This window comes from Microtus oregoni, unplaced genomic scaffold (assembly GCF_018167655.1).
Source record: "Microtus oregoni isolate MIOR12 unplaced genomic scaffold, Mior012 000112F_000, whole genome shotgun sequence".
NCBI classification, from domain to species: domain Eukaryota; kingdom Metazoa; phylum Chordata; class Mammalia; order Rodentia; family Cricetidae; genus Microtus; species Microtus oregoni.
In genome coordinates this window covers 198501-220675 of record NW_024544730.1, presented here as the reverse complement: position 1 = coordinate 220675, position 22175 = coordinate 198501, and the positions used below count along the sequence as shown (strand labels likewise).

The following is a 22175-nucleotide window of genomic DNA, read 5'->3' as shown; positions in this document are numbered from 1 at the left end:
GGCAGAGGTAGGTGGATCTTTGTGAGTTCGAGGCCAGCTTGATCTACAAGAGCTAGTTCCAGTTCAGGCACCAGAGCTACAGAGAAAATTGACCATATTGGGTACAGTAGTGCACAACTTTAATCCCAACACTAGAAAGGCAAAGACTGAGTTCCAGGTCAGCCAAGGCTACATAGTGAGATTTTGTTTCAAAAAAAACAATTAAAAAAAAGAACATACCAGGATTTATGCCAACAACGTAGAATAGATTCAGGAATAGTTACCTTCATAAATGTCTTCGTTAGGGTTTCTATTTCGTGAAGAGACACCATGACCACAGCAAAACATTTAATTGAGGTGGAGGCTTAAAATTTCAGAGATTCAGTTCATTATCATCATGGCAGGACATGGCAGGCAGACATGGTGCTGGAGCTGAGAATCCTACATCTTGATCCAAAGGCAATAGAAGTAAACTGTCTCAATGGGCATGATTTGAACATATATGAGCCCTCAAAACCCACTTTCACAGTGATACACTTCCTCCAACAAGGCCACACCGACTCCAACAAGGCTACACTTCCAAATGGTGCCATTCCCTTTGAGGGCCATTTTCTTCCAAACCACCACAGTAAGTAGATTGGTCACATCCAATTAGGGCATACACACATCCCTTTAAGGCAGGGGTTCTCAACCTTCCTAATGCTGTGACTCTTTAATACAGTTCCTCATGTTGTAGTGACCCCGGCCACAAAATTATTTTCATTGCTAATTCATAACTGTAATTTTGCTACTGTTATGAATCATAATGTAAATATCTGTGTTTTCCAAAGGTGTTAGGTGACCCCTGTGAAAGGGCCATTCAGACATTACTGTCATTACAGTCTGAGAAAAGTGCTTTAAGGTGTCCTGGTTAATCCGGAGAAATAAAACCTTTCATAACATTGCCACCTACTGGGCAAACAAGGTCAGTGCACCCATATCCAGTAATCTAATTAAGATGTAACTCCATCTGCTTTGGATGTGCCAAGAATTTGTGGGGGAATGTGACCCTCATTATCGCAACAATCTATCTCTATATAAGATACTAAACAAAGAAGACTTAACAGACATCTATAGAACATTCCGCCCAAATAGGAAAGAATATACCTTCTTCTCTGCAGCTCATGGAACCTTCTCGAAAATTGACCACATACTCGGTAACAAAGCAAACATCCAGTTACAAAAAAATATTAGTAACCACCTGCGTCTTCTCAGATCACCACGGATTAAAGTTAGAAGGCAACAACAATGCTACCCCCAGAAAGCCGACAAACTCATAGAAACTGAACAGTCAACTACTGAACCACACCTGGGTCAAGGAAGAAATTAAGAAAGAAAGTCTTCCTTGAATTTAATGAAAATAAAGAGACAACATACTCAAACCTATGGGACACGATGAAAGCAGTGCTAAGAGGAAAGTTCATAGCACTAAGTGCCCACTTAAAGAAAACGGAGAAAGCATACATTGGGGGCCTAACAGCACACCTGAAAGCTCTAGAAAAAAAAGAAGCAGACTCACCTAGGAGGAGTAGAAGACTGGAAATAATCAAACTGAGGACTGAAATCAGCAAAATAGAAACACAGAAAATAATCCAAAGAATCAATGAAACAAAAAGCTGGTTCCTGGAGAAAATCAACAAGATTGACAGTCCACTGGGAACTTGCCTTTCCTTTCTGTGCCTTTTTTTTTTTTTTTATAATTGCTACCTTTAGGTTTTAGGATTTTTTTTTTTTTTTGGTTTTTCGAGACAGGGTTTCTCTGTGGTTTTGGAGCCTGTCCTGGAACTAGCTCTTGTAGACCAGGCTGGTCTCGAACTCACAGAGATCCGCCTGCCTCTGCCTCCCAAGTGCTGGGATTAAAGGCGTGCGCCACCACCGCCCGGCTTAGGTTTTAGGATTTAATTCATGTATAGCTAAGAATGAAAACTTCTCAAGGGCTGAGAACTTGATGAAGTAGAACTTGGCAGAACAAGAGGCATTCACTCTTGATCTATAAGCCAGAAGACCATGGATAGATCAGTGTCATCTACACAAGAGGTAACATACCATTTTTTAAAATCCCCCAAAGGAATTAATTCCTAGGGGTTTCATAATACCAGATTCATGCATGGAATGGACAGAACCAGCTATTCCATCTCCTTGTTTAAAAATATTCATTTAGAGGGCTGGAGAAATAGCTCAGCGGTTAAAAGCATTGACTGCTTTTCCAGAGGACCCGGGTTCAATTCCCAGCAACCACATGGCAGCTTACAACTGTCTGAAAATCCAGTTCCAGGGGATCTGACACCTTCACACCAATGCACATAAAATAAAGATAAATACATCATAAAAAAATTTAAAAAATTCATTTAGAGATGTCCCCAGCTTGTTCCTTGGGCAGCTGAGGATAGGGAACCTGAAATGACCCTATCCTATAGCCATACTGCTGAATATCTTGCATATCACCAGAGAACCTTCATCTGGTGATGGATGGAGATAGAGACAGAGACCCACACTGGAGCACTGGACTGAGCTCCCAAGGTCCCGATGAGGAGCAGAAGGAGGGAGAACATGAGCAAAGAAGTCGGGACCACGAGGGGTGCACCCACCCACTGAGACAGTGGAGCTGATCTATTGGGAGCTCACCAAGGCCAGCTGGACTGGGACTGATGGAGCATGTGATCAGACCAGACTCTCTGAATGTGGCTGACAATGAGGGCTGACTGAGAAGCCAAGGACAATGGCGCTGGGTTTTGATTCTACTCATGTACTGGCTTTGTGGGAGCCTAGTCTGGATGCTCACCTTCCTGGACCTGGGGGGAGCAGGAAGGACCTTGGACTTCCCATAGGGTAGGGAACCCTGACTGCTCCTTGGACTGGAGAGGGAGGGGGAGAGGGAGGGGGGAAGGGGAGTGAAGTGGGAGGAGGGGAGGAGGTGGAAATTTTCAATACAAATTAAATAAATTTAAAAAAATAGAAAAAAATTGATTTAGTACATTTTCCTTAGATAAAGGACATGTCAGATAGTAAACTGGTTACGAATAGATATAAAACTTAATATTAGCTAAAAGGCTGAGACATGATAATGGACCAAGTGCTCATCGATGTCAGGTGCATTCTGCTCAAAGCAGTGCTCAGCTGACACCAGTCCCTGTGGAATACTCTTCTCCAGGCTTGGAATGGCCATTGCTGTGTTAAAATGAAAACAGTTGAACCCCTCACCTACGATCCTGTAAGTAAGCCCCAATTAAACCTATAGGTTTACCAAGCTAGATTTGGGTGAAAATGTTTCTCCAGTACGTTACATGGCTCCAAGGATGGACCTGACTGGGGCAGCAATGGAGTGAAGAAAACACAACACACAGAAAAGCTGGAATCTGGTAGACTGGGCTCTCTGATGGAGGAACCATCCATGGTATTCTAAGAAGCATGGCTTCTAAGAGAAGGTATTATTGCATCCAGATAAATAAGGAGCCAGGATTTATGGAATATAGCTGAATTAAGAGGACAGAATTAGCTAATATCAGTAGGAGCAGTCTCTGTAGGGGTAGGAGTCTTCCGAATGTAAATATGGAACTGTGGAGAAAGCTATAGTGGACCAGGAAGAAAGAAGCCTTTGCCATTTCCCCAAGCTAGGCCATTTTCCCCTGGACTTGAGGCATCGGGGTCCTTGACATGGCTATGTCAACAGCACACATTCACTCAGGACTTCACACACGCAGGGCTTCCTCAGCTCCCCACAGTTTGTCCTTGGTGAATAGATAATATGCTTGTTCTTGTCTCCCCAGGAAAAGTTAATGGAACACTTGGCACCCAGAGACATGACAGCATCCATGGGAGCAATCCTAACATGGCTTGTTCCAGGAGTAGGCAATTACACTTACCTAGAGTTAACTGCAGGTTTCTCTCCTGTCTGTAAGAAAGTATACTGGGAGAGGCAGGCGGATCTCTGTGAGTTTGAGGCCAGCCTGGTCTACAGAGCAAGTTCCAGAACGGCCAGGGCTACATAGTGAGACCATCTAAACAATAACAAAACAAAAAATGAGGCTAGGAGGGTGGTGCACGTATTTAACTCGAGCATTCAGAAGGCAGAGGCAGAGGCAGGTGGATTTCTGTGAGTTCAAGGCCAGCCTGGTTTACAGAGTGAATTCTAGGCCACCCACATAGTGAGACCTTGTCTCAAGAAACAAAGACAAAAAGAAAAAAGGGGATGGGGCTGGAGAGATGCCTCAGCAGTTCAGAGGACCTGGCTTCAATTTCCAGCAGCCATGTGGTGGCTCACAACTGTTTAACTCCGGTTCCAGGAAATACCCTCTTCTGGCCTGCATGGGCACTGCACACATTTTGCATAGACATACATATAGACAAGACCCTCATACACATAAAATAAATATATAATTTTTAAAAGTATGCTGGATACTGGAGAAATGGCTCAGTGGCTAAGAGATCAAATCACTCTTGAAGAGAGTCCCCAAGTACAATTTCCAGCACCCAATTGGATGACTCACCTGTAACACTAGCTCCTCTGGCATCCATGAGTACCTACTGGCACACACATACACATAATTAAGAACAACAAAATAACTTAAAGTATGCCAAGTAGAGATTATTTATCTAGCTTGGGGCCCTTTCAGCAGCCAAATATGGTCGATGGCGAGGCAGAAGCCAGCTGTAGCATTGGCCTAAAGGCTGTCAAGTATGTGGAGCCTTATAGACAGAAGATGAGAGTGTAGCCCTACATCCCCCTGGCTTCAAGCTGTTCAAAGCAGTAAGAGTCAGCTCCACTTAGTTCCTCAGAAGTGGGAGACATATGGAGTCCCATGGCATATTCTAGGATGAGGCAAAAAGGCTCATGGAGAATGACTGTGCATTGTGGAAGGATAACTCAAATAGTGTCTCTCATCAAGCCATTAATTTACCTCTGATCTTTTGAGAAAATGATACAAGCAATGGAATCTTTTCATTCTGTATTGGACCTTGGTAAAATTTTTCTTAACTATCCCCTTAGCAGCTGATTCCTGAGATCATTGGCACTTGCTTAGAATGGTAAGTATTGGGCCTTTAATAATCCTGACTACCCTTTGTAAAATGGTGTAGGGAAAGTGATACATAACTCAGTAGATAAAGACTCCTATCACGCCGGGCGGTGGTGGCGCACACCTTTAATCCTAGCACTCGGGAGGTAGAGGCAGGCAGATCTCTGGGAGTTTGAGGCCAGCCTGGTCTACAAGAGCTAGTTCCAGCAGAGGCACCAAAGCTACAGAGAAACCCTGTCTCGAAAAAAACAAACAAAAAAAAAAAGACTCCTATCACCAAGCCTGATGACCTGAGTTCTAGCCCTGTAAACTACATGGCAGAAAGAGGAAATCAATTTTTGCAAGTTGTCTTCTGAAGCATGCACACACACACAAAAATGTAATTTCATTACATAGATTATATAATACTAACCTCTGAGTGTTTTACAGATTTAGAAACACATATGAAAAGCATGGGAGCAACACCCAAAGAAGTAAGTATGGGAAATCATATGGGGTTATAAGGGCCAGGACACCTATAAAAATTTTAGAAGCTTTATGATGCAGATGATACCTACCATGATGAATGATAAAAATCCTACAAAAGCCTATGCCTGCAAATTTTAGTCAAAATAATGCTTAGAGTTTGAGTGAGCCAGACATGGTACACACTTATAATCCTAGTGTTTAGGAGGTCGAAGGATTGGGAGATCAAGGTCATTCTTGGCTATTATATGAGTTCGATCTCAGCCTGGGCTATATGAGATCCTATCTCAAAAAAAGCAAACAAGAGTTTGAATGAAGGTACAATGTATGGGTGAAAAAAGATGTTTCCATAATCTGTAAATTGCTAAACAAAAATCTCAGTGCCAGAGATGGTTATTTCCTTAGATGCTATTAAGGGAGAAGGAGGAAGAGGAAAGGGGGCGAGAGGGAGAGGAAAAGGGAGAAGCAAGCAGAAACATGCAAATATTTTTGAGTATTTGGTGCTGGGATGGAACCTACAGCATACTCAGCAAGTATTTTAACCTTGAGCTACAACCCTAGTCTACATGTATGTCAAGTTGGAGACCATCCATAATTAGATTAGAAGGGAAAAGAGAAGCATTCAGCCAACACACAAGATGAAAGCAGAGAAGCCACAAACCCCAGAGAGAAGCAGAGAAAGCAGGGGGGAGCCAAATACCCACACCCAGCAATGGAAAACCTCTGCTGTGGCCCACCAGTTATTTCAGCACATATTCAAATGTAGAAAGATTATAGTGTGCTAGTTTTTTTTGTAGAAATAGTTATTGTCAATTTTTTCCTAAATGCTGGATCTCCATCTAGAACCTTCAACTACCCTCTAAGATAGTTCTAAACCTGTGGATCACAACCCCTTTGACAAACTTCTATCTCCAAAAATATTTACATTACGATTTGTAACAGTAGCAAAATTACAGTTATGAAGTAGCAACAAAAGCAATCTTATGGTGGGGGGGGGGGAGTCACCACAATGAGGAACTGTATTAAAAGGTTGGCAGAATATGGAAGATTGAGAACCACTGCTATAAGCAGCCCAGGTTACTACGCTGAAGACTGAAGTGCCAGACATGTTTGTTTTTTCAGAAACATTGGCTGTACAGACCAGATGTGCTTCAGATGACTCTAGCCCTAGCTACTACCTAACAGCAGCCACCTGGGATCCTAGAGGAGCCAAATCCCCTAACTGTGCAGCCCATGGAGCCATGGAATAGAGTACTAAGCCACCAAACTTTAGTGTTGCATAGCTCTAGACAAACAAGAAAGGCAGCAGTGGCCCTAGTAAGGCTTGTCACACTTTCATAAATTTCTTCCATAACAAAAGCAACAATAACCAATCATTCTTTCAATCCCTTTAATAAGGTACTCTGAGAAACCAGAAGGATAACAGGCAGGGAAGACAAAGTAGCGCTTTTTAAGCCCACTCAGTAATTCATCAGTCTTCTTCTGGTAACTGGATCTTGCTGGGATCAAAACAGTTGGATTCCATGATGGGGAGACCGTTGGTTTCTCGGTATTTTACAAGTCTCTCAGCTTCCCGGCGGGCCCACTCTTGCATCCTAGAAGCAGCAACAGGCATGATCTATGTGAGAGAGCCTCACTAGACACCAGTTCCCCTCCTTAGCACTCCATACCCCACCAATCAATGCAGGGCAAAGATTCTGGCCAGAGACTCCTTCAACCTTTACCCTTGCTCCTGCTTCTACTCACTCTGCTCTCTTGGAAAACCCCATACCTGTAGTCAGGCAGATATGCCACAAAAGTGGTACCAAAGACCAGGACGATGGAAAAACCAAAGAAGAAGACAGCTCGCATGTTCCAGACGTCCACCACAGGGTCCTGGTCATAGCCGTGAAAGTCTGGGTTCTAAGGAGAGGTAAAGATCAATAAGGGTTTCCTCCCGCATAATAAAAATATATGCTGGCCCTGCATGGTCTGGTCTCTAATCTGCCCTCAAACCAACTTCTTATTCCTCACTAAAATCTTTCCTATTCTTAGCTTGGGAAGTTCCTTCCCAACAAAGGGCTTTGGTATTTGCTCTTCCCCCCTCTACCTAGAAAGTGCTTCCTCTAAATCTAATCAGAGCTGGATCCATGCCCCTCCCCTCATCCAAGGTTTTAACTTTATTTCCAAAGGAGTAATTGGCTTCACCTACTTGTTTGGGAAACATTACCTAATCACCCTGTCTGTTAAGTTGTACCCTTGGGAAGTGCTATTTATAAAGGTTTAAAAATGGCTGAATGTTGGTAATTTCCTATGGGTCCACTTACCCTATAGCACTCTATATATTTAAGCCCCTCAACCAGAGGTTAGTGTTGATGAAATACTTATACACCAGGCCTTTTCAAATACACAAACCTCACATATCCTAGTAAGGTGCAAATGGTAATAATAAACATCTTCTAATTCTGAGTACTTCTGAAGTGGCCGGAGCTGTTGAACCATTCTGACTCATTTAATCATATGAAGCAGTTCCATTTCAGGTGTCCTATTACTTTTCTCACTCTACAAAGAAACTAAGGCAGCAAAAGACTATAAACTACCTGCCCAAGGTCATACAAGTGAATAAATTTCAACCCACGGTGTCTGACTCCAGGGTCTCTGTTATTCATAAAGCACGGGAATTCAAATAGTCCTAAATTCAAAAATCAGCTCCACTTCCTACTTAAGTTATGTGATCTTGAGCAAGCAACTTAACTGTTTCGGTATCCTCATCTGCATAATGGTAACAGTAGTAGCGTCTACCTCAAAATCATGCTGTTTTTGAACATAGATATAAAGTGTTTACACAGGAACCGAGCACATGCCATCCCAGAATTTAGGATTATCCTGATTTTTAATGCGCTTTGGGCACTGCCCACTTTAAGTGTGATTTCTGTCTACAAGCAAAGCAAATCCTCCTTTGAGTCGTAGACCGAAGATAACAAAACAAAAAAGGGGAAAACAAGTCAAAACTATGAATCTTTAAAGATCTTGTTTCCGGCGCAAGCCTCGAGCTGGAGAACGATCTCTTCGACAGCGGTCTGCTTGGTCCCGGATTGGCCCCTGCGGCAACCCGTTTCCCACTCCCTCTCACCTTCGCGTAGAGGTTTTCGTCCTCGGGTTCTGGGTCCTCCTGCCAGAGTGTGGTCGGTTCTTGTGACCGCTTTCTCTCCACAGCAGACGGGGAGATTACAGCCCTGGAGGACTCCCAGCGAACGCGGGCAGCCGGGAGCTCTCGTATAGCCGCTGCTGCCAAAAGCCGGCGAGCGTATAAACTTAACAGCCTGGCCGCCATGACAGCTTGTGAGGCTGAGTCGGGGATGGGGGGGGGGGGGGGGGGGGGGAGACACGGAAATGCGAAGTGCGCAGCTGCGCGGTTGATCCCAGCGCGATTTTTGTCGCTCCGCCCTCACCTCGCTAAATAGATCCTTGTTCTAAGTTTGTTTTCAAGCGTGGCGAGGTGAGGACTCTGTTTTGCTTCCCACGTCGTGTTGTCATCAAATCAACTTTATCCTTTCTGTCACGCTGGGAGAAATTTAGTCTTGAAAGGTCTGTTTATTTTCTTCATAAGAAGAAAGTAGTGACATTTAGAAGGCCTTGTGGGGAAAGAGGTGGGGCTTTTGCTTGTCTTTCAACTTCACGGCAAAGCAGGCTCTAAAAAGCGGGCCTCATAGTGGTAGCCAATAGCTACTCTTTTTCTGGACTCCCGGGGTGTTCTCACGGAATGGGGAGGTAGCATATGCTTGCCAATCAGAGAAGGCCAGGACCAGCCCATGGCGGACAGCAACCAATCGTCAAAGCCAGCCAGAGCGCGCTCCCTCAGTAGGTGGATGGTGGTCGGAGCGCCGGCTCCCGTCTCCTCGTCGCCATTTTGTGTCAGTGACTGCAGCCGGCTGGAAGAAGGCGGCACTGAGTTTCCTTGGGAGGGCTGCGCGTCGGGCGCGTCTCCCCTCCCCCTTTCCCCTCTTTTGCCACTAGCCTTGGACTTAGTTGTTGCACGCAATCGGCTCCCGTTGAACTAGCAGTTCTGGAGAGGTGACGGCTGGCGGAGGTGATGCCTGGGAGCCCTCCCTTGACAGCCCGGGCCGGGAAGGTGAGCGCTGTTTCGGGTGGTGGGGGCCGAGGTAAGGGAGCGGGGCGTGCGCCAGGGGGTGGTGGTGCGGTAAACATAGAAGAGGCGCGGGGACGGACTGCACACTTCGGGGTTCACAAAGCTGAGGGATGCACCTGAGAGAGGGTGTCCCCCCACTTTTTCTTATGAAAGCAAAAGCGCGTGCGCGATTGGAACACGGGATGGGTGCACGAGGGTGGGGGAAGGGAGGGACAGATGGGAGTGGGGTACCGGGACTTACTATGTTTGCTCCATCGAACTTTTATTTTTTGGAAGTGCGTGTCTGCGACTTTGCGGGGGTATTCTAAGAGCAGGGGTGTGCTGGCTGTGTCCTGTGTTACTTATTATCCACGCGGAAATACTCTGGTTGCAGCCTCTATTCATTTCTGTGGCGGGGATGGGGGGTGGCGAGCGCGGAGAGAGAAAGTGACTATGGTTTTTATCCTTGGAGTGTGTCTCTGACCTCCAGTCCTTATCGGTCAGGAAACTGTCGTGTTACTGTCCGACCCCAACCTATTTATTGAATGCTGGGAAGGGTGAGGTGGATAGAGAAATATAGATGCGACTTTTATTCTTTTGAGAGTTGTAATTGACACTGACATTCAAATATTAAAAGGGGAATTGTTTATTTATGTCTCTTGTGGGTTACTTTCTGTGATCTTGGCCCTTGGTTATTTGGGGGCTCGCCGGTAACTTTGATTCTTCTCTGTGCTGTGTATATGACAATGTTTGACTCACCCTTTTGCCATTGAGGGCTTTGCATCAGGTTCTCAGCCATTAGGGTTCCTGGTTAACTGTTTTCCCCCATCTGGGAGCAGTTAGCTGGTTTCTTGTGGTTTGAGGTGGAAGAGAAAATAGGAACTTGAAGGAAAGGTGTGGTGGCAGCCTAGTGTTAGGCCTTGCTTTCCTTGGTTCCTGTACAGTGGGTGGCAGCTGAAGATTCAGGGATAATTCCCATCCCTGGTTGGGTCACATCACTCTCAGGACTTGTACTTCTTGAGGCAGCCCCAAAAGTTGGATGAAGTGACTGCTCCTTTCAACTCTGTAGAACAAGATGTTTTGGAACCGCTTCAGAAAGAGGCCTCTTTTGCCTCTTGAAAACTTGGCCTATGATCCCTGGGGAGAGGGATCCACCTGGGGACCTGGCTGCACGTCACATCATGGCTGAGCCACTTGCCGTATGAGGACCAGAGCTCTGTTGGCCAGGAGCCCAGGGAGGTGGCAGCTGTCTTGTTGCCAAGTTAGCCCCTACACACATTCCCTCCTTCCCTCCCTCCCTCCCTCCAAAAGCCTTTCAAAGTTTCTATTTGCCTTGTTAGGGTATAGCTAACATCTTGTTGGGAGGATGAAATGATACCTTGACCGATGGGGAGGTGCTTGGGATTCCATTGGTGAAGTCTTTTATTACTCTTTTGTCTTTTGGTGTTTTGCTGTTTGTTTTTGTGATGCTGGGGATGTGACCCAAGGGCCTTGAACATGGCTGTGCTGGTCATGTTCTGTCTCACAACTATATCCCCATCCAATTATTGTGGTCTTATTTCTGTGACTTATGCCTAATCCTAGGCAGATCGTTCAGCAGTTGATCTAAGAATAAGAATGCAAAGCCTTGATCACATAGCCGGTGGTACCACCAGATCTCTGTAAGATGTTCTTTGTTTGATAAGGGCTTTACTGTTTTCTGGGGGCAGTAGAATCTTGCCTTATGCTTGTGGGGAAAGGAAGGAGAGAGCCAAATGGGGGCTGTCTTCCTGCACTGATTGACAGGAGCACAAGGAAGTAGAAAACAATGTCCCTGGGCTACAGGACTGTAGAGAGTCTTGACAATGACATTCTCTCAAGGAGGTCTTCTCTGCACCAACTACCTTGACCCTTTTCTTCCTTCCATTCTTTGCAGAGTCTCTGCAGGAGGTATCACCCAGGCTGGCAGATCATGGTGGCAGCAGTGAGGGTGGCTGGGAAGTGAAAAGGAGCCAGCAACTGAGGAGGGGCCCCCAACAGCTCCCGAAGATCCTATCAGGACATGGAGTATGAAAGACGGTGAGTTCTCCATTCCCTCTGCGCCCAGGCACTATAAGCATGCCCCCGTGTGAACACCAATCCAGGAATGATGCTGAGGGACACTTAACTTCTAGGCAGAAGAAACAACACAACAAAGGAGTGGTTTCTATGCTCCGAGAATGCAGAGATGAACAAGACATGATGATTGTAGGTCTCCTTGTGAGAGACTGTCTTGCTGTGTATGGTCTTACAAGGCAGAGCACGTAGTTTACAGGTGATGAGTACCTTGGCTGGATGTGAGGATAGGTTTCTTGTTAGTATGGGTGAGGAGGCCAGAGAGTGATGCCAGCTATCATCTACCTCAATTGCTCTCCCAGTTATTTTTTGAGGCTGAGTTTTACATTCAACCCAGAGCTCCCAGATTTAGCTATACTGGTTGGCCAACAAGCCTGGGGGAGTCCTCTTTCTCTACCTCCTCAGCATTAGGATTACAGGCATGTGTCACACCTGGTGTATTTATATGGGTGATGGGGAATTGAGCTCAGGCAGTTTACTAACAGAGCCACCTTCCAGGCCTGTGAAGGGTGGGTTTTGTTTTGGATTTAAGATGGGTCTTGCTCTGTTGGATAAGCTTGTCTCAAAATCCTAGGTGCAAGTGATACGCAAATTCATCTTCCCGAGTAACAAACATTTAGGATACTTGGTAAAATTGAACCTAGGTTGCACAGCTCAGCATGTTCTGTACCATTCAGCTATTTTATATTCTCAGCCCTTTACATTTTATTCTGAGATAGACTGTAAATTGCCCAATTTGGGCTTGTTTGTACTCAATCTGTAACCCAGACCTTGCAACTGTCCTACCTCAGTCTCTGAGTTTACAGGCCTATACTACCAGACCCTGCTTATATATTTATTTATTTTATGTGCATGAATGTTTTGCTTGCATGTGTCTTTGCACCATGTGTGTTCCTGGTGCCGCCAGAAGAGGGCATTGGGCCCTCTGGAACTGGAATTACAGGCAGTTGTGAGTGAGCCACCATGTAAGTGCTAGAAATCGAGCCTGGGTTCTCTGGAAGAGCAATCAAGTGCTCTTAACTGCTGAGCCATCTCTCCAATCCATAGTTATTTATTTTTGAAATAGGGTTTCACCATGTAGTTTCTATCTACCTGGAACTCATTGCAAACACCAGCACCAGCAAGATATTGGAACTAGCATGTGCTACCATGCCTGGCACTGGCCTCCTTTTAAAACTGTCTTTTGAAAGGCATCTGGTGGCTAGAAATATACTCAGTGGTAGAACTCTTACTTAGCATGTGTGAAGTGTTAAGTTCAATACCATATTTGCTTAGGAGAAGATTAATTTGATTGTCAACCATAATCACTACAACTACTATGTGACTGAGCTTCAGGTAGCTATACTTCCTTAGACTTTGTTGCCAAGTAAAACTACTGGTTTCCTTTTGATTTTTAGAGGATCCAAAATGTAGAGGTTTGAGTTAATCACATTTTCCATTTCTAAATAGATTTTATCAAAGACCAGTCACCACAAGGCCTCTTTTACTGTGTTTGGTTTATTTTTTTATTTCTTCAATTTATTCCCAATTCCCACCTCTGTAGGCATCAGCTCTGTTGTACTTAATATGTATCCTTCTAAAATAGTGTTATCTCAAGTGTCTTTAATTCTTATAAAGAGCATAGTGCTACAGTATTCCTTTTGTCTCCTGAACTCCATATTACTCAGCACTGTATATTTTAGCTGTCTCTATTGTCATTAATATACAAAATGTTTTGTCTCTAATTGGTGCCAAAGGTACCATGAGGTGTCCATGTTACGTTTTACTTAATGTGTGTGTGCCTGCCAAGAATAGATACTGTTGTTTTTGTGGTTGTTGTTGAGACAGGATCTCATCCATGCTGTCCTGGAAGCCACCCTATAGCTCAGACTGACTGACCTGAGACTTGTGGTAATCTTCTTCCCTCGGTCTCCTGATGATCTGTTCTTAATAAATAAATCCTTACTTTCGTGCTTCCTCTTTTTTAGAACAAGGTCTCACTACGAAGCTCTTACTGTCCTGGAATGTGTTATATAGACCCAGCTGGCCTCGAACTCATAAGATTAGAGGCATGTACTTCCATGACCAGATCTTGCCATATTTGTGATTTCAGAATCTTTTCTTAACCTTTTGCATTCACATCTTTTTTTTTTTTTTTTGGTTTTTCGAGACAGGGTTTCTCTGTGGTTTTGGAGCCTGTCCTGGAACTAGCTCTTGTAGACCAGGCTGGCCTCGAAATCACAGAGATCCGCCTGCCTCTGCCTCCCAATTGCATTCACATCTTTAGCTCATTTAGAATCCAGTTTTGAATATGGTATAAGATAAGTTTTAGTTTGTTTTCATTCTTACAGCGGGCAGTTTGCTGAGTACCATCTCCTAAATAGTTCATTTTTGCTTGGGTTCCCTCCATCTTGAATGATCTAGGTTGTTCCATTTATCTCTTTGCTTATTCCTACACCATAATCTTACCATTTTTATTACTGTGGATTTATACAGTTTCTTAATAGTTCTCTTATTGCTCTTATTTTTCAAACTTGATTTAACCATTTGTGGCGTTTTATTCTATGTAAAAACTAATCAAAGGCTGAGTGGTACAGCCTGTGCTTAGTATGTATGAGATCCTGGGTTCCATCCCCCAAGATTTAAAGAAATCATCTCAAACACAGGACTTTTAATTGAGATTGCATCAAATTTCTGTACTGGGAGTTGAACTTGGGTCCTCTGGAAGAACAGTAAATGCTCTTAACTGCTGAGCCATCTTTCTAGCTCCAAGGAAGCATACTTTTTTTTTATCTTTGGTTTTTTTTTTTTTATTTATTAAAAATTTCCACCACATCCCCTCTTCCCATTTTCCTCCCACTCCTCCTACTTTTTTTTTTTTGTTGTTTTTTTGGGTTTTTTTTTTTTTGTTTTTTGTTTTTTTTTCGAGACAGGGTTTCTCTGGCTTTGGAGCATTTCCTGGAACTAGCTCTTGTAGTCCAGGCTAGTCTCGAACTCACAGAGATCCGCCTGCCTCTGCCTCCCAAGTGCTGGGATTCAAGGCGTGCGCCACTACCACCCAGCTCCTCCTACTTTTAAATGGCATAAAAATCTACCTGCTTGCTTAAGTAATAACTTACTCTGTTAAAGTGCAATCACTAGGAAAGTGGAGAGGTGGCTTAGCTTTTAAGAGCACTTGCCGTTCTTTGAGAGGTAAGAGTTCAGTTCCCAGCATCCATGTCCAATAAGTGCTCTTTACCTCTGAGCCATCTCTTCACCCCATTTTATTTTATTTTATTTATATGTGTATGTGTGTGTTAGTGTATACATGTGTAGAGCTGTGCACGTGCATGTATGTGGACGTAATGTGTAGGTCAGAAGGCAGCTCTGAGTACCACACTTGAGTTCCTTCCACCTTTTGTTTGAGGTAGGACTGTCATTGTTCTAGGTAGCCATTGAGCTCCAGGGATCTACCTATCTCCTCCCAGTTTTGATATCACTGGATTACAAGCACATGCTACTATACTTGGTTTTTTTTTTATCTGAGTTCTGGAGATTTGGACTCAGGTCCTTATGCTTTAGAAACAAGAGTTCTACTGACAGAGCCATCTCTCCAACCAAACACACATGGAATTTTTTTCGAGACAGGGTTTCTCTGTGTAATAACCTTAGTTCTCTTGAAATTTATTTTGTAGACCAGGCTGGCCTCAAACTCACAGAAATGTGTTTGTCTTTGCTTCTTGAGTGCTGGGATTAAAGGCATGTGTCACCACACCTGGCTCACATAAGAGATTTTTATAATTAAGAATATTCAACCCAGGGGCTGGAGAGGTGGCTCAGTGGTTAAGAATACTGGCACAGCCGGGCGGTGGTGGCACACGCCTTTAATCCCAGCACTCGGGAGGCAGAGGCAGGCGGATCTCTGGGAGTTCAAGGCCAGCCTGGACTAAGAGCTAGTTCCAGGACCGGAACCAAAAGCTACGGAGAAACCCTGTCTCGAAAATCCAAAAAAAAAAAAAAAAAATACTGGCTTATCTTCCAGAGGACCCAGGTTCAATTCCCAGCAACCACATGACAACTCACAACTGTCTGTAACTCAATTTCTAGTGGATCTTACTCCCTCAAAAAACATGCAGGTCAAACACCAATGCATGTTAAAATTAAAAAAGAATATTTAGCGCAGTGGTAATGGCATACACTTTTACTCCCAGAATTTGGGAGGTAGAAGCAGGCAGATCTCTGAGTTTGAGGCCAGCCTGGTCTACAGAGTGAATGCCAAGACAGCCAGAGCTACACAGAGAAACCCTGTCTCAAAAAAACAAACAAAAAAGTGTGTGTGTGTTTATTTGTTTGCTTATTACTCACTTATTTATTTATTCATTCAGGGTCAACAGGTGTGATAGCACCCGGCCTGTAATACTAGCCCTCAGGAGATGGAAGCAGGATGATTAGGAGTTCAGGTTAATATTAACTGCGGGTCTAACTCAGGTACAGTAGATCACTATCCCTAGTCTTAAAGGAACATGTCCAAAATGTTTCTCTCTCTCTTTTTTTATTTGGGTGTTTTGTTTTTGAGACAGGGTTTCTCTGTGCAGCCCTGACTGGAACTAGCTCTGCAGACCAGGCTGGCCTTGAATTCACAGAGATCTGCCTGCCTCTGCCTCCCAAGTGCTAGGATTAAAGGCGTGTGCCACCACCACTTAGCTCATTTGGGATTTTTGAGACAGGGTCTTACTATTGTAGCCCTTGGCTGGCCTGGAAGACATAGAGATTGGCTTGCCTATGTTTCTCAAGTGCTGGGATTAAAGACACGTGTACGGTGCCCAGTCAAAATTTCTCTAATAAAGTAAGGTGTGTGTGTGTTGCAATTTTTTACATATAACTTTTAATAAGCCAGGAAAATTCTCTGAGCTTGATGTGGTGATGAATTTTTTTTTATCCTACTCTCTGGAAACTGAAGCAAGAAGATCCTGAGTTTCAGACTAGTTTGGGCCATATCTCTCTCGTCTCCCTCCTATTCCTATGAGTCCCTGCCTTTTCCCAACTATTTTCTCTTATATTTTCACATATATTAAAAAATAGTATATTTATTTATTTGAGGGAGGGGCATGTGTGTGTGTGTGTGTGTGTGTGTGTGTGTGTGTGTGTGTGTGTGTGTATGTCACAGGACAACTTGCGAGACTCAGTTCTTTCCTGTTTAGGAGACCACAGCTGCAGTGAATTCAAAATTGCAAGTGCCGTGTCATACCCAGCCCCACCCTACCTTCCTCTATGTTTTTGGTTTTGTGTTTTTGTTTGTTTTCAGGCAGGGTCAATCTCTGTCTCTGTCTTTCTGTCTTTCTGTCTTTCTCTCTCTTAACTCTGGCTGTCCTGAAACTCAAAGAGATCTACCCACCCCCTGCCTCCCAAGTGATGGGATTAAAGGCATGCACTACCATATCTAGATGGGTTTGAGTATGTTTTTAAAGTTGCTAGGTTTGGGTGCCAACAAGATAGTTGGTTCAGCAAGTGAAGCGCTTGCTGCACAAACCTAGAGACCTGAGTTCAATTCCCCTAGAAGTCATATATAAAGCTTGAAGAAGAGAACAGGTTCACCAAAGTTGCCCTCTGACTTCTATATGCATGCTCTGGTCCATCTGCCCACTCACATACATTATGTACACATATAGTAATAATAAATCTTTTAATTTAAAAGCTCTGCTAGGTTTTTTATTCTTTAGAAAATTATTGTGAGTATTCACATGGTACTGTCACATAAGGGTGTTTAATACAGGCATGTCTTTCATGTTAGTCTGTTTTATTTCCTTAGACAGTTTTGCTTCTACTTTCATGTTAAATACATGCATGCTTTTATGTGCATGTATAAAATATAGGGACCACAGAGAAAACATTATGTCTGTCATTCTGAGATTGGCTTAGTTCACTTAATGTCTATATCCAGTTGCATCCATCTCTTGAAAAAGGCCTAACTTCCTTTGTGGCTGGAAAAGAATGTTATTATTTGTATATAGCACAATTTCCTTACCCATTCCTTTGTTGTTGCCCCCTATGTTGGTTCCATATTGTTGCAAATTGTCTGCAATAAACATTGGTGTGTAAATGTCTCTGATTTGTTGACTTGAAGTCCTTCAGATAAATACACAGCAGTGGTAAAGCTGGGTCTTCTGAGAGATCTATTTTTAGTTTCTGAGGTGCCTCCCTACAGAATTCCTAGTAAATGGACTAGTTTACATTCCCAACCAGTCTGTGAAGGCTCCTGTTGTTCACTTCCTCACCAGCGTTGTTATTTTAAAGCTGCTTAGTTAGCTATTGGATTAGTTTGCTTATTTGTATCTGTGTTGTATTTATCTGGCATTGGAATCAAGGTAACCTCATAGTATAAATTATGTAACCTTTGCTGTTTTGGGAGAAACTTATGTTAGAGTTACTATTGTGGTAGCACACACCTGTAATCCCAGCACTTCTAAAACGGAAGCAGGCTAATCTGTGAGTTCAAGGCCAGCCTGGTCTATAGAACTAGTTCCAGGACAGGCTCCAAAGCTACACAGAAAAACCCTGGGGGGGGGGGGGGGCTATTCTTGCCTTGAAACTTAGTGAAACTTAGTGGAACTTACCTTTAAAGGCATCTGGGCCTTGTTTGTTTTAGCAGTTCTGGGAGAGAACCCAAGGCCATGTGTGTGTTAGGCAAGTACTCTACCACTTGCTGTGTATGCCCCAGCCTTTGGTGTGTGTGTGTGTGTGTACACGTACATGTCCAGTCATTGTATGTGCAGGTGCATCTTGTGTATATGTGTAAGCTAGCCGTCAACCTTGAGTATTGTTCCTCAGGAAGCACCTACCTTGTTTTTTGTTCTGTGTGTGTAGCACACAGGTAGCAGTACAGAGGAGTTTATTGAGAAATACCATATATAGGTTCTGGAGATGAAACTCAAGTCATCAGGATTGGTGTCAGGTGCCTTTACCCATGAAGTCACCATCTATCTGGCCCTACATTGTTTTTTGTTTTTGTTTTGTTTTTTTTTTGAGACAAGGCCTCAATACATAGCCCTGGCTATCTTGAAACTTACTATGTAGACCAGGCTGGCTTCAACCTCTGCAACCACGCCTAACAGGTGGCACTTAGATCCAGGGATCTTCCTGTATCTGCCTCGCCTGTGCTACTTGGCTTGTTACATGGGTGTTAGATATCAAACACAGGTCCTTAATGCTTATTCAGCAAGCATTTTACTGCCTGAGCTGTTTCCTCTAGTGCACACATATTCACCCCATAGACATGCATCGTGCCCAGCTGGTAACTCTTTTTTCTAATATTTTATTACACAATTTCAAGCATATGGCAAATTGAAAGAATTTTACAATGAATACCTATCTGCAAACTAGATTCTGCCATTTTGCCGCACTTACTCATCTCACGCTTATTTCTAGGTTCATTTTTTTTTACATGTTAACTTTTTTTTAACACTTTTTTCTCATTTTATATACCAGTCCCAGTTCCTGCTCCCTCCCCATGTTAGCTGTTTTTAACTTTCACAAAGTCATATAGATCCATAGGGTTTATTGTTGTACTGTTTTGTTTTTGTTTTACAGCTACTGGGTTTGATCTCTTTTTGAAAAGCAATTAAGGTTTATGAGTGAGTGTTTCACTTGTAAACATATCTGTGTACCATGTGTGTGCCTGGTACCTGCAGAGGCTAGGAATGGGTATCAGATTCCCTGCAACTGAAGTTAAGATGCTTGTGAGGTCCTCTGCAAGGGCAGCAAGGGTTTTCTTAGCCACTAAGCCCTCAAGGATTTGGTCTTTTTGCGGAAGGAGATTTGATTTTGTTGTTGTTTGATACAGAATCTTTCTATGAGGCACCACATTCAGCTTCCTTTTTTGATAGATCTTGCTGGGTAATCCAGGATAGTGTCAGTCTCATAACCCAAAGAGCTTAAGTTACAGGCTTGTCAACTATTGTGTAGGTGCTGGGAATCAAACCAGGGTGTTTTGTATTGTGCATATTAATTTTTTTTTAAATATTTATTTATTTATTATGTATACAATATTCTGTTTGTGTGCATGTCTGCAGGCCAGAAGATGGCACCAGACCTCTTTACAGATGGTTGTGAGCCACCATGTGGTTGCCGGGAATTGAACTCAGTACCTTTGGAAGAGCAGGCAATGCTCTTAACCACTGAGCCATCTCTCCAGCCCTGTGCATATTAATTTTATAGCCAGAATCTCTACAAAATTTATTTTTATGTGAATCTGTGAGTGTATGTTTACATGTGCTCAGGAGGCAGAAGCAGGCATCAGATTCCCTGGAGCTAGAGTTACTTGTGGGTGTGAGCTGCCCAACATGGGTGCAGGGAACCAAACTTCCTTAAATCTCTGAGCCATTTCTCTGGCCCCTGATTTTCATTGTCATCATTATCACTGTTATTATTTTGGGGATACTGAAATTAGTGTCATGAATATGTTGTCCTTGAACTGTACCTACAGCTCCTGATTTATTATTTGTGATCTTTCTTTTGATTGATTTAGGCTTTACAGGGTTATTCTAAAATTAGATACAAATAATGATGATTCTTTTGCCTTTACAGTTCTTTTTTTTTAATGATTTATTTTTATCTGATGTGCATAGGTGTCAGGTCCCCTAGAACTGGAGTCACAGACAGTTGTTAGCTGCCATGTGGATGCTGGAAATTGAATCCAGGTCCTCTGGAAGAGCAGTCAGTGCTCTTAACCGCTGAGCCATTCCTCCAGGCCCCCCTCTATAGTTCTTAATGCCTTTTCTTCTCTTATTTAATTGCTTTAGCTAGTGTCATTAAATAATGTAGTTTGAGTGGTGTCAACAGTGGACATTCTCTTGTTATTACTGCTCATAAGTAGAATCTTGTTGCATTCTTCTGTGAGGTTTCATTCATCTTGCTTGACAATGTTCTTTTTTACATCTTTATTTTTTTTTCTTCAATGCTGGATACTAAACACCCATAGCAGTATTTTTTTCTTTTTAAATGAATGTGTATTGGTTCTTTTTAAAATAATACTTTTTTAAAGATAGGATCTCGTGTAACCTTAAACTCATTTTGAACCTTGACTAACCTTGAAATCCTGATCTTCCTGCCTTCACCTCTCAAGTGCTGGGATTATTGCTTACTGAGTCCTATACACTATATTAAGCTTTGAGGAATAAGGACTCAGCAGGCATGGTCCATCATTTCCTAGAACTCACCATTAAGTAATTTAACTTTTTATGATATTCGGGAAATAGAACCCAGGGCCTTCTGCATGCTGGGCCTGTGTACTACTGGTGAACTATATCTACAACACCAATATTTTTAGATGTGGGGGTTGCTATGTTGCCCAGGCTCACCCTGACCTTCTAGTGCTCAAGCCTTCTGCCTCAGGATCTTGGGCAGCTGGGGTTGATTAACTTTATCTTAGAGAGTACTTATATTTGGGATTCTAGGTACAGAGACAGAACTGGGAGAAGCCTGGATAGAGGAAGCTTGTGATACATGTGGACCAGAAGTGAGGAAGGGATGGAGATAAGTGGGTTGACTTTAAGAGCATATAGTAGTTAGTCCATGTAGTGGAGTGAAATTTTCAGAGTCTTTTTTTCTGGGGAGTGGGATTGAGGTCCTTGAAAGAGGGTTGTAGGGTAACTCTTACATCTTGAGCCTTTTGGGAAAAATGGTCTTTTAATCCCCATCCTTCTTCTCCTAGAGGTGGTCGTGGTGACAGGACTGGCCGCTATGGAGCCACTGATCGCACACAGGATGATGGTGGAGAGAACCGCAGCCGGGACCATGATTATAGAGACATGGACTACCGCTCCTACCCCCGAGAGTATGGCAGTCAGGAGGGCAAACATGAGTATGATGACTCATCTGAAGAGCAAAGTGCAGAGGTGAGGGCAAAGCCAGGTCTTGGGGGAAATGCTCCTGAATGGCCTGTGTGTCTACCTGCAACACCAGGTGTAGGCCATGTTCTGCTCCTGTGCCTTTGGATTGCTCAGTTGCTTTGTGTCACCTAGGGGAGGGTCTGTCCCTGCTCCTTCTCTGAGGACTCTTCTGAGTTGGGTTTCCCTGGCTTCCTCCACACTGCTTTACTCTGTATTTCTCAAGGTTCCTAGCCATTACTTCTTTCCCTTCTTCCCTGTTGTTCAGTTTTGGTCTTTGGTTCACTGCAAACACTATACTGCCTGCCCTACCAATTTAGGGTACTCAAAAGGATCTCTTCCATGGGACCCAGCATCTAGGGTAGGGAGGACAGAATTAGCATCCAAGCCAAACAACTCTGGGAAGCTAACACTGGGTGTTCCTGATCTTGACAAAACCTTTAGACAGAAGGGAAGGAAAGGACCTCTGGGGAAGCCAGTTCTGTGTGGTAGTTACCTCTAGCCTAAAGGATGAGGCATGATGCTCACCACGAGAGAGCCCACATCTGAGGGCTAGAAACACCCTTGCCCCAGAGAACTCCAGTCTGAGGGGACAGTCAAAGACCTGGTGTAAGCAGGTAGGCAGGCAGGCAG

General features: G+C 43.6%; 2 protein-coding genes across 6 annotated transcripts in view; one reads left to right on the top strand and one right to left on the bottom strand.

Annotated features, from left to right (window-relative positions):
* Positions 1-6874: 6874 nt before the first annotated feature.
* On the bottom strand, positions 6875-8849 carry LOC121443686 (NADH dehydrogenase [ubiquinone] 1 beta subcomplex subunit 11, mitochondrial). The gene is made up of 3 exons (XM_041645491.1): positions 8611-8849; positions 7270-7400; positions 6875-7093 (listed from the first exon to the last, which is right to left on the bottom strand). The coding sequence occupies exons 1-3, from the start codon at positions 8809-8811 to the stop codon at positions 6970-6972; spliced, it is 456 nt and encodes a 151-aa protein (XP_041501425.1). The 5' UTR covers positions 8812-8849; the 3' UTR covers positions 6875-6969.
* LOC121443684 (RNA-binding protein 10) overlaps positions 8848-22175 on the top strand; it is a 28607-nt gene continuing 15279 nt past the window's right edge. For 4 of the 5 annotated variants that reach the window (XM_041645489.1, XM_041645488.1, XM_041645487.1 and 1 more), the window contains exons 1-3: positions 8848-9609; positions 11522-11664; positions 21368-21551. In XM_041645489.1, the coding sequence (XP_041501423.1) occupies positions 11648-11664; positions 21368-21551 (201 nt within the window). In that variant the 5' untranslated portion in view covers positions 8848-9609; positions 11522-11647. Of the gene's footprint in view, positions 9610-11521; positions 11665-21367; positions 21552-22175 lie in introns of those variants that run through there. The other variant, XM_041645490.1, reaches the window with a different exon arrangement.

Excerpts from the sequence above, each read along its gene's own strand:
- LOC121443686 (XM_041645491.1), bottom strand. The coding sequence starts at position 8,811 with ATGGCGGCCAGGCTGTTAAGTTTATACGCTCGCCGGCTTTTGGCAGCA. Across the intron at positions 7,401-8,610 it reads ACGAAAACCTCTACGCGAAG|AACCCAGACTTTCACGGCTA; the intron begins GTGAGAGGGAGT and ends ACCTCTCCTTAG. Across the intron at positions 7,094-7,269 it reads GCATATCTGCCTGACTACAG|GATGCAAGAGTGGGCCCGCC; the intron begins GTATGGGGTTTT and ends TGCTGCTTCTAG.